At 38.7% G+C, this 13052-nt stretch overlaps 1 protein-coding gene across 1 annotated transcript in view; it reads left to right on the top strand.

The window, feature by feature from the left end:
- The first annotated feature begins 10073 nt into the window (after positions 1–10073).
- The window catches only part of LOC139130405 (uncharacterized), an 88208-nt gene continuing 85229 nt past the window's right edge, over positions 10074–13052 (top strand). Inside the window, exon 1 of the mRNA XM_070696206.1 lies at positions 10074–10253. Within this exon, the coding sequence (XP_070552307.1) occupies positions 10100–10253 (154 nt within the window). The 5' untranslated portion in view covers positions 10074–10099. The remainder of the gene's footprint in view (positions 10254–13052) is intronic.

The following is a 13052-nucleotide window of genomic DNA, read 5'->3' as shown; positions in this document are numbered from 1 at the left end:
TATCTGATTGGTCGATTGTCACTATTCACAGCCACTTAGGGAGTCTATTTGTATTGTTTTCATTATATTGGTAAGATTCAGCCACCCAATTGGATAACAGCTTCGAAATCGCTGCGAGTCGCCCCAAAAATTGGCCATGGCCCTTCTGCCGGGAGGAGGCATAATTTCTGTGTCATTGTGATTGATACATTATCAAAATGCAACGAGAATGCGTTTTTATTGGCCATTGTTTCCTGTGCCAGTCATTCAAGTACGTCAGTACAGATATTGAAACTTTGTTGCAAAGTTCCACCGCACGTCGTCTTCGTAATTTCCAGAACAAAGTCACATTATTTGCCCAGCTGGGTTTGACTGCATTTATCTAGCTCGTCCCAAAGTGACGGACGGATCTTTCAACCTTTCAGCTTGGTGAAATACGCATTTATTGATTCGCCAAAGGCCTGTGGATTCGCTTATTTTTGCACAAGTGCTACATGGACATAGGAAAAAGTTCGACTCACCCTTGCCCTCTCGATTGTTGAATACAACCACGGTCCATCATGATGAGAGTTCTCGAATCAAAAACTCACAGTGTAGCCGTGCTCGAATACAAATGTCTTCTCATTAATTACGTCATTCTTGATATACAATTGTTAGCATTCCAAATCTGTCACCCTGTTTTTTCAAAGTTTGGAGAAGGGCAGCATTTCCATCTGAATGATTGAACGACGTGAAACGCAAAATTCCATCGCATATTATCCGGCAATATGTACACTGTACTGTAGTGTACAGTAGAAATACTGTATACGCTCCAGGTATGTATAACTATAAGCTTATACTCCACAAAATGGCCACAGGCGGCGTGAACTTTCTGAAAAGATTTCCTAAACGTCCTACTTGTTACCTTAGAGACTCACATGTGATGTCCTGAAAAGTATTCTCTGCAGTAATTCCAGTTTCTGTCAACATGCAAAGCTGAATGACACGAGACGTAGTGTGCAGACTACACATTCACGAGCACGTTCACTCAACTGCGCACGCTCATATTGGCAGATTACACTGGCAAAAGAGTGCGCATGCGTAAAGTTATATTTGTAGCACAGATCTCATGGAAGCTCATGCCTTTGCTCTATTTCCATCCCAAAACTTCCTTGATTGCTTACAGTTAATGCACATGAACAAAATAAAACCAACAACGTCAGCATAGGGAGAGGGTTTATGGTTTTCGCCACAACTACAAATGCCACGCTGAAGGTACGTTTACAAGGGCAATTACACTGGCATAGACTCTCCACAGTCGCTGTGCCTTGTTTTTTACATGCCCACGACTGCCACGATGGGCCTGCATGCGAAGCCTACGCTGTGCAGCTCAGCAGCTGTGCGCACGCGCTGCCAGACACAGCAACTATCAGTTTTTGCAAGTACATAAATATTTATAGGGGTAGTGATGTCAAAAGGAACACCTAACTGGGCGGAGAGAATATATGTACGACAATTAGAAGTCACCCCTATTGACAAAATTAAAATAAACAACACCTCTTTTTCAGAATTCCCACAGCTTCAATGAACTGTTATTAGATTTCTATATAATACTTATAGCCCCTAAACTTGTAATAATAATAATAATAATAATAATAATAATAATAATAATAATAATAATAATAATAAAATAATCTTTATTACCCTTAATCATATATATATTACAATTCAGTAATGAATGTACATCTAAGTTGTGCTGTGATAAAGGGTAAACGGGAACGGAAAATAGCAAATGCTAGTCTAGTCCGTTCCCAAAGCCATTTGATGTTAAAGCAAGAAAAAGAAGAAGAAACAAGAAAACTGAAGTATATCGAGGGTAGTGTACGCGAAAGTAGCTGGACTGCAAAGTAACCTAATTGTAACAAAGTAACTAAGTGAATAAAAGAATAACTACATTAATAAATATATATCTAAACAGATATATTACGAGTACTTCTTCAGTTACATTATGATTTACTGTTACCTTGGCCACGGACTAGACTAGTTCAGACAGAACTATTTTCCTTGACCTACATCAGATATAGATATTTTGACTTTGACTTTGTTTTATTTGATTTTTTTGTCATCTGATGAAATAAATAATACAATACAATACTATTCTGCTAAATTTCTATTCAAAAGGCGGCCCCACCGGACCCCTTTTCAGCGGTAGAAATTGTGTAGGGACAAGATGCTACCAATTATTGATAGGAACCATCAATATGTTTACAAATCTCGCATACAGCTAGCTAACTGACGTATTCTTAAGAAATGTACCGATTTGTACAGAAACAGCGGCACTGAAAGACTCCGATCCACTCGTTCAACATGATCATATCCTTTCTCGTCCAACCGCTGGCGGCGCTGTGCAATCCCAAGTTAGCCACCTTCATTTGTAGTCACTGACGACAGGTTGATCATCTGAGCTGAGAGACATAGTGACGTAGAAGCAATTTGGGGAAGAGTTGACATGCTTTTTACTTTTCATTGTCTGCTGTATGCCAACATAGGAATTCTGTGTCTATGCGGCAGAGCTAAAATATGACCTTGTGATTTTTTGAATTTCTAACAATGTGAAAAACAACAATAAATTTATATAACACCAAATCATGGTAGTATGAACTAGCCAGGCTTAACAAATACTTATAAACGATAGTCTGCAACTTCATATTTATCGAATGATGAAAGGAATGGTCAGAAGGAAACGTTTATATTCCGAAACGAATTTCAGCCATCTCGCTGATTGTGTGTATACTCGTTCTTTAACTTCACTTTACTTCCAAAACAATGTTTCTCTTTACCAAACGTGCAGTAACAATATTGAAACTTTTCATTGTTGAAGGTCAAACAAGTTGTAATTGACATGTGTTTCGTCATCTCCATTAAAGAAATGATAGTTAACACTTTGCAACGATCACATTTTTACAATACCACAACTTTCAACGGATTATGAATTCAAACCGATACGTACGTATTCAAACAATATATCATTCTGCTGGAAGACGAATGTGTTGTAATATTTTATTTTTAGTATTTTTATTATCGATTGCGACGGTCTTGCTTTCGTCAAAATATGTTTGTAGGACGAACAGAACAAACAAAACCGTAACGTGATCCATAACAGCAGCCTATCATTACGACAGAAATAATATTTTGTTCATTTTAAATCACGCCCAGCCTTGAAGTTTGAAATATTGTCATCTGTGAGGGATTGGAAAATAAACGAAAGTCGGTGTACTTTCATAGGTTATCGAACCACTCTAACAATATAGCTAATCACATATCGGACGTAATAGAAACATAAATACATATCATATCAAACGTAATGCATTACAGGCAACAACAGGCATGGACGTGAGTCAATGCAGTCAAATACAGTGCTTTGGGTGAAGCTATTTACATGACGTATGTAGATGAATATCATACAAAGAAATATCATTGGGTTAAACCCACCGAATGTCAAGAACAATATCGAGATAACATGTTCCGTTTTAGGCAAGTAGTCACTATTCCAAAATACTACGCATGATGTTTACATGAATTATGTCAAAGTTAGTCAAAGCTGATTGTTTTCTTAAATCGTACAGTCAGTTTACAATGAACGCCAGAACGTTCTAATGAAATGTACAATTTCTTTATTTGTAAACAACGTTTGTATTGGTTCTCTAAAAACATAGACAAAAATCAAATGATTGCAAATCACTTTAATTAGAGTAACTGTTACAAAACACACTCAAACGAGAAAAGTAAAACCTTACAAAGCGACAGCTTTCAACAAGAGTAAATATCAATGAGGGCGCTCCTCTCCGTCCTGGAACTCTGGTACCTTTGAAACTGTTTCCACCAGGTCACGGTGTATTTACCACAGTATTACTGAATAACATAAAACTGAAAATACACACCTCCAGAAACTTATAAATAATTGTAAATAATTATTCCGTAAACAGACTTTGAGGTTACATCATTCAAATGAAGGTGCAATGTCTTTCTGATCTGTGTTTGCATATAAACAGAAAATGATAAACATATCTATTCTACAATTTCATCCGGGCAAAACTTGCATTCTCCTGTCCCTTTATACCATTAACTTATTCCCTTCAAGGTCAATAGCGTTTGAGCGTATTTTAATGAATAAACCGAGATAGCGTAAAGGTTTAAATGGTCATTTGCATATTTTTCTCCCTCTATTATTTTTAACCTACATGTAATGCTGTAAAGATTGCATATTTTCAATATTTCGCTGAAATAATGTCATTTCTTTAAGACCACTTACAGTAAAACGTTTCAACCATGCTCGTGTAACGGTGGATCTGAATTATAAACATGATCTAATATATTATCTATCAAAACATTATACACATACTTTTGACAATTCCATATCATATTAACCTTGCTGTTATATGGTTTATTAAGTTTACAAAAACGACTATGGTCAACATATTATGATCCATTCTTTGTGATCTATCTAAATATTCAACTCGTGTTCTGTCAACTACTGTATGGAAATCAGTCCAGCCTAAATCCTCTAATGTAGCAAGACGTGCAACAGTTTTGTTCATAAAAAGGAATTTCCAAAAACTGTTCAATTTCATCATATCATTATTCTTTGTAAGGACCATACACTGCTTGGATAGGCAATTCATCGCGAATTTACACTGCTACACAGGGATGTCATTATATACAAAGCGATTAAAACTATTTTGGTGATTACTATATGATAGACGTGTCATTCATTTCCGAGAAACTTTACTAAAATGCCCATGATCTTTTAATCGATATGTGAGAGTGTTTCCTAATAATAAACATATTATGGGTGAGTTTCTGTTGATAGCAAATCCCAAAATTTTCATTATATCTTTATTATAAAATCTTCAATCAAAATCTGGAATTACCTGGTCGTCAATCTTGACACCTTGTAAGGCTACTTCTTATACCTTCCACATTTTTTCAAATTCAAGAAACAGTGTAAATTGAGAAAACTTGTTTACCCTCCTCATTTAATCGAAAGTATTTTGTTTCGATATCATGCACATTAATTCTTATTTTGCCATTGTAATGTATATCGTCAGTAATATACCGAAAACAATTCCCTTTATCAAATACGCCGTAAGATTACTCTGGGACCATTTCTCCTTAACGATCACATGCTTTCGAAAAGTATATCTGAAGGATTCAAACCAAATAATAATTTTCGAATTCATGCAAAATCGCAAGGCGGAAGCAACATATATTACAATAGTCTAAGAAAAACACATTGTCTACACACTTTGCTTGTGGAGTACATTTAAAACTTACTCGAGAAAGAACAAAATCTAACTATATTTGTCATCCCAAGATTTAACACCAATCATTCTCACTCTAGCAGCCGAACAATTTAGTGAGAAGGGTGTAAATTGATATTAACATCCACAGTAAATTCAGACTTGAAAACTTTCATTTTCTCAACCTGGAACTGCAGTAACACAAAATTTCCGGGTAAATACATGGTACAAATGCCATTTAGTGTTGTGCGTTATACTGTGAATGCACTAGTCTGGCTACGGCTCCTAAATGATCTGCATGTCGCTTACTTTGTGACAGAGCTTGTACTGGTTAATGATCAATGAGTCGAGGAGAAATATTATGCATTCAAATTGTTACGGATGACCATGGACTGCACAAAGAGAGGCACAAAATCCTACAGTTGTACGTCCGCAAACACTAGTGCAAAGGAGCAGAAATTCACAATTTATAATAATGTTGAGAAATTTTCACGGCATTCGTTCAGAAGCGAGTGGTTCCGAACGAAACCCTGTCATGAAAGCTAAGCTAAGCTTACTACTATGCTAACGCAAACAAAGAGAAACAGAACCTGGCACGGCGTTAAAAATGATTGACTTTATCCTTTGGTATAAGAGAGACTCACACCTCGCAGAAGTTTATTTCGGAAAACCCGGTCATTATCTTAATGGCATCAATCGTACATGGTCATGTCTCATGTTGCACGTGACTATGTTGATAGTCGTGTCTAGGGTTTGAACTGTAGTTGCATTTTTCTTGTTTGAACTTTCAACCCGGAACTTGATCTTCGTACTTTCACAATACCTTGTCAGAGGAACCGAACGGTTGCTATGTTCATGAGCCACAGTTGGCATATTTGCCAGCTTTACTGTTCAGGCAATAATAATCTGAAAAGTAACAACAGGATTGTCTTCAGCTACTAACGCCAGTGGTATATAATGAATAGATTACCACAGTCGCTCGAGAGCTATTCAGCTCTGGGACTATTCGCCCCATAGACGAGTGTACATAAGCGAGAAACAACCCGTGTTTCTCGCTTATGTACACTCGTCTATGGGGCGAATAGTCCCAGAGCTGAATAGCTCCGAGCGACTGTGAGATTACCGACAATTTCGATTGAACTTTCCGTCGGCACTAGTCGATAAGTGACATTATCGCGTAAATATGGGTCTGATCACTAGTAAAGCAAACGGTATTTACATTGAGAGATTGAGGCATGCATATATCCCTGTAGAAACGTTGCACCTTAAAATGATTTTGAGTAAATTGGCTTTTGACTTGACAGTTCGTTTAGTACCTTGCATAGGTATATCGTCTTGCACAGAGGAGATCTTAATTTTCATTGCAATAAAACCGATAGGGAATCATGTTTCCTCCTATCCGTTTCCTTAAATTTGTTTTTGTGGCTCCAGGCCAGTAAAAGCAGGTAAGTTCCTCTAGTTTCTTTGTCACGACTCTCTCCACTAACGCAGAACGAAACGAAAACTTACCGGGGGGCAATATCTTTGCTATGAGTAACTTAAAGCGCAGTGGTCGTCGCGCTGCGCGTGCGTGATTTTTTTGTTGATAAACATAAATTTTTGTAAACATAAGGCTTCTCAACTTCAACAGGAGTGAGATGGGAGCAGTCCCCCCACTTTGTTAAGGCCTTTGTAAGACTCAACATCATGCAATAGTAAAATATTAAGATCGGAAACGAACTTCAGTGGTGTATTTCTGTTTATGAACTCGTGTAGAGCTACGAACATTGGGACACTACACTCAGCACATTATGTCCCTGAGTTTACTGCACGCAGACACAGTGAACAAAAAGATTTGATCGCGCGCGATCACGCTGGTTGTACACAATGCTATGTACAGTACAGTGAAAATACATAACTAAAATGATCAACAATTGCCTATATATGTAGACCAGCAACAGCACAATGCCTAACACAAAACTTACACTCAAGACCATGATCGGCAAGCCAGAGCAGGACACGGGAGATGTTGTCGGGAGACGGTCACCGTGTTGACGTACACGGATATAGAGAATCCGGTCCCACAACTTACCGGCCCGCTATGACTTGCCCACAACCAACTGTTGATCACCATGTCTTACTTCTCCTAGTATTACGTGGTAAGAAATAGTAAAATGACAGGAAACAATAGAAAAAAACGAGCGGGTTTTCGCTGCATTTGGCAGGAAAATTGCATGGCTACACCGTGTATAGACGTATCGAGAGTGAGATCATGTGCCCCGGTCCTGTGCACGGTCATGGCAGTGATCCAACCGCTAGCTGGTGTAGGCCTACCGGTGCTGGGCAAACTTCGTTGTTGTACCTCCTGATTGCCAGGTAGGTCTGAATCCTCTTTCAAGTGAGATAACCCCCACATAACAAGAAGACCTATGAAAGATCCTTCGCTTGACTTGATACCTGTAATCGGAATTCTCGTTTGCACCCCCAAACGGGGTAAACTTTGTAGTTGAGTAGGATTCTCCACAGCCGAGTGTAGCGCGTCATATACCCGGTTTGACACGGACGTTCATACAGACCACGGAACGAAACAGATGCAGAGATGCTTCTTGCTGCAGCGGGCATTGCTCTGCGAGCTGTAGATTTCTGTAGTTTGGGTTGTTGTCTTTGTACTCCTGTCGGGCCTCTTGAAATGAAAGCTCTCGTCCTTGCTAGCGATGTCGAAAACTAGAGCCCGGTCGTTGATAGTCTGTTGGCGTATACATGCGTACGTCTAGCTCTATGGCTCGAGCAATAACAGTAGCCGAGCCCCATTCAACTGATTCAAGAAAATCATGAGCAAATGTACGTGATCTCAATCCAACGTGCAATCATTGTTCAATGTTCAGCAGATATTAACTTAGATTAATTGACCTTTTATTGCTTGTTACATTGGGATAGTTGGTATGCTTGTGACAGATCAGCCGCCATTTTAACAAGCCGCAATATCGCAAACGTTACAATCAACGCGTAACATGTGCGGCGTTCTTGGATTTGTTTACAACAGAGGGGACCCCCTCAGGAGGATGCGCAGCGCGACGACCACTAACACGATTGGAACTAATTTGGGATAATTGGATTGGCAACATTTCTCATGAATTTTAGAAATTTGTCTGATATTACACCATATTTGCTTACCATCTTTAAATTTTATTCAAAATTTACGATGCTGTTGAAATGTTATGAGTAAGAATCAGTGCATGATAGTATCTAATGCAATATTATTCAAAACATTTGAACAATATTCATATTTTAATGAAAATATGAGAGTTTGTCTGTAGTTTCTTCATTACTGCAACACTAGTAATAATCTCAGTTTGTCACTTTTCCTCGACCAAAATGAAGCTTTTCGATTGATTTGCAGTTAGTCAGTCAGGGTCATTTAAAATGTGCCCTGACTCAATTTAATGTTTATGAGGCCTTAAATTCACGAAAAAGTCAGGGGCATTTCTAATGTGCCCTGACTCGAAAGTCGTTAAGTAGAGAAATTTTAAGCATTTTGTCTCATTTCTTTAGTACATTTACACAAAAATGAACTTTTTTCATGAAAATGAATCCGATGAAAAAGGTATGCAATAATCGTTGTGTTTTTCATTGTTTGTTCGATGAGAACAATATTTCAAATTTTACACTATTCTATCATTTTGTAAAATTTCAGCAGTAAAAATTTCGATTTCGTTACATTTTCCTTATAATTACTCTCATCCAATTTTCCCAAATTAGTTCCAATCGTGTTCACTGCGCTTTAAGGTACCGTTCAGTTTTTACGGCCGGCGGGGGGGGCCGGCAAAATCCAGGGGGGGGGGGTCATCATAATTTTGGAATCCGCAAAGGGGGGGTCATCGCTTTTTCACTGGTAGGAAAGGGGGGGTCACCACATTTTCAAAAACATAATACCAACAATAAAGTTCACTTTATGCCATGGCCATGATCGACCCTCTTTACCGGCGGGCCGCCTTCGGCGGCCCACTACAATAAATATACATTATGTATTACCCATGACCCTCTTAAGGGCAGACAACTTTGGCGGCCCACTCCAATTAGGTTTACTTCATGCAATGGCCATGATTGACCCTCTTTACCGGCGGGCCGCCTCCGGCGGCCCACTACAATAAATTGACTTTATGTAATACCCCACGGCAATCTTACCGTAAAATTCCCAATTGAAGCCGCGGCTTGTATTAGAAACATTTTTGAGGGACCCCTGGGATCACGCACTGAATAATGGTAATGGCCGCGCGCCTTCAGCGGCCCTGTCCAGTAAAGTCTACTTTATGCAATAGCCATGATCGACCCTCTTTACCGGCGTGCCACCTTTGGTGGCCCACTAGAATAAAGTTGACTTTACGTAATGGCCCATGACCCTCTTAACCGGAGTGCTGCCTTTGGCGAACCACTCCGATAAAGTTTACTTTATACAATGTCCATGGACATGAGTTGTCTATGGAAATGAAGTTAAAAATTGCCTTACAGTCGTCCTAATTAACAGACGTTTCAATGGATGTGGCTGAGAAGTTTGTGCACTGGCATCGAATAAAGTGCGCCGCGTACCGGAGTTCAAATCCAAACCATGCGGGTAAATTTGACATATGGGTTTTGGTTATTTTTCAGGGGGGGGGGGGTCATCAATTTTTTTCGTCTGACAAAGGGGGGGTCATCATTTTTCACAAAAAATGCAGGGGGGGTCTATATTTTTTTGAACACCGGCGACAAGATTTTGCCGGCCCCCCCCCAGGCCGTAAAAACTGAACGCTCCCTAAGTATCAATACCACAAGAAAACTTCCTCTTTCGTTCGGCATCGATACGAAACACTTGTAGTTACTTTATGACAAACCTGCTAAACATGGACAGAGGAGGTAGCTCACGCCGAAATCGAAGAATATCTTGGATTGTATGCACTGTGTTGGTGTTTGTGATCCCAACGTGTTATTTTTACGAGACGGAGGGAATCAAATATCGGTATAGATCGAACACTACAGGTAAGGAATAAGTTACATACTAAAATGAGGTCAGCGTCTTTCTATTTGATTCAGGTCGGTTACACAGTGAACGGAGATTGCCAACAGCAGAACACATCTTTGATCTAGCACACCGGCAGTCGCTCGTAACTATTTTGCAGGTTGTGTCCTGCGGCGGCGTCAAAGCCGATCGTGCCTAGTTTTAGCAAATTTTATATCCCATTTTCTGAAATATGAACTCCCATTTGTTTGCTCCCAATCATGATAGAGGGACCGTGCTTTAATATAGCTGTAGAAGGTCAAATAAGCGGAACCACATACAAATAGAGAAACAGTTTTTCTATTTGTCTGTGGCGGAACTAGCAGCTGTAGATGACCTACTTGCGGGGTTAACTCTCTCATAAACCATTGACAGATTCTTTAGCTTTATAATCGGAAATTTTACAATACTAATGGAGACTTCTTCTTTTTGAAGCTGTTCTTTTGGGAAAGAAATCCTTTGGTATCTTGTTAGCTACAATTCGATATTTCCAACACCTTTATAATTTTATTGGTGCTACTGTCGCAAAGACGCTGGCTCTGCTGTCCTTTGAACTCTAAATTAAAGATTACAACCAAATTTGTAAAGTTTTGTTTACATTGTTTCCTTATTTATGATATCGTCATAACATTAGAAAATTAATTTACTTCATATGCTTTTAAGATACGTTTTAGTCATGTAAATGAGTTTAATTATTAAATGAAATGTCTTCGAATATTTAGCCAGCGGTTTTGGTCTACTGCAGAATTTTAGTGGCAGAAGTTGCAGATTAGGGCAATTTATTTTAAATAAAGCGCCAAATTCTTGTGTTTTTGTTGGTGATTATCCTGAGGTGTGAAAATCTTGCGTAACATCTCCTTGCTCGTTGTTTTGTCACTTTAATATGAGACTAGTCAAAGGTAGAATTGTTTTACACAACTTCATAACAGTCAAAAAGTATGCATTAATTCATGTCATACTGTATTATTTCATACGTCCACTAGCGTCTGATAAATGTCAATACATGTCAAGTCATCAGCAGTCAATTTCAACGCGTGATAACTAAGTTTGTAATATTGTCAAACTCAAAATCTGTACAAGTCATTTGTCCATAACAAGTGATTCCTTCCATTCAGGAGTCACATTAGCAGGTCAAGGTGTTCTGTTGAGTAAATGCAAACATTTTCTAGCCTGTTTACTGGATATCAACATTCTGTGAAGCGTACTACTATTAACGAACCAGTTGTAAAACACGTGAGCATATTCAGTTCATATCTATTTTATATAATTATTCTTCCAAAGGTTTTGTCTCCAATCAAAATATGACACATGATTGACTCACGGGACATATTTTTAATCTCGTTACCATGTCAACATGTCACATGACCCGGCAGCAATCTTCAATGTCAACATTTAAATCTATTACATTGGCACAAATATCAATCAATCGAAATTCCGCGATGTCACTTTGTAGACCATATGGCCATGCTTCTTCATCCCAAATTTCAAGGGCACAGGCCATATCAATTTTGAGAAAAAGATTTTAAAGCATTTTTAAAATATTTTTCTATGACCTTTGACCTGCCCTTTACCTCTGCAGCTATGCTATGGCCATATCTCATTCCATATAGAGTTCCATAAAAGAGGCCTTTTTAAGAGTCCAAGAGGACTGGTGTCTATTGAACAATGTCAAGTATAGGACCAAATTGCAAACTCAAAATTCAGGGATGACCTTTTACCCTTATACCAAATTGTACCGCATTTAGTATGCAAATATCTAATTCCAGTTTTCCCAAAAGAGCTAAAGGTCTGAATTTTCGTCCATTAGGATAACTATGGGATAAAACGCTTTGACAAAATGTCACATAACCGGGCACTTCCTGTACCTCATTAATTATGCACACATCTAATTGTAGGCTTGTTAGAGTTCTGTCTTTCGGTATAAAGAGATAACTGTGGGAAGAGTTTTTTGACCGAATGTTACATGACCGGGCATCCCCTGTACTTCATTAATAAGCCCCTTTACAGTTCCGCTGACCAGCGTTCAATACCTATGATGTTTTGCGAAACACGCGGCTTGGAGGGTACAACTTTGAGCGTATCGCCTATTCTTGAACACAGGCCTGCCATAACCAAAATCATTTTTCGCGTGTTTCAGACTCATTGTGCAAGGAAATGTGAGCTACGTGGTCAAATTTTATATGTCGATGTATTTATAGCTTTTGATGCAACAGTTTGCCAAGTGCTAATCAATTTTACGGAAATCCGGAAAACGTTTGTTGGATTCGCGTTTGTTTTGCATCTGCCTGAGTGCAGATGTAGCAAGCATCCCTGATTTTGAAAATTAGATTTGTGTAGATGCAACAAAACCTTTGCATGATACACCTTCAGGACATGTCTCATCCAACTAACGTGGGACTAGTGTAGTTCTCTTCTCCGGTCTAATGATTGCCGCTGTGTCGTATCAACTTTTAAGTGTTTGTTTACATGAGCGGAGTCTCCCTTTGTCTCCAAGCTAAAAATTATTTCTATGGGATTCGTCTGTGGAATTTAAAATCACAAGTGTCTTTTGTAGCTGCATGCTCAATGCTGCCTCTACATTCAGTTCGACGGCAGTAATATTATTGTATACTTTCGCGTGAAATTCCTTGTCAAAAGCAACAGCCGATTATGGTGATCAACATCCGCAGGTGTAAATAAATTAAAACGACACAAATTTCTTCCTCATTTACATAAAACTGTAAAAATTTGGCGAACTTTATATCCAACAGCTTTCAAATATACTTATATATACAAAATGA

The sequence above is a fragment of the Ptychodera flava genome, chromosome 4 (assembly GCF_041260155.1).
Source record: "Ptychodera flava strain L36383 chromosome 4, AS_Pfla_20210202, whole genome shotgun sequence".
Lineage (NCBI taxonomy): Eukaryota > Metazoa > Hemichordata > Enteropneusta > Ptychoderidae > Ptychodera > Ptychodera flava.
This window is presented reverse-complemented; position numbering and strand designations above follow the sequence as displayed.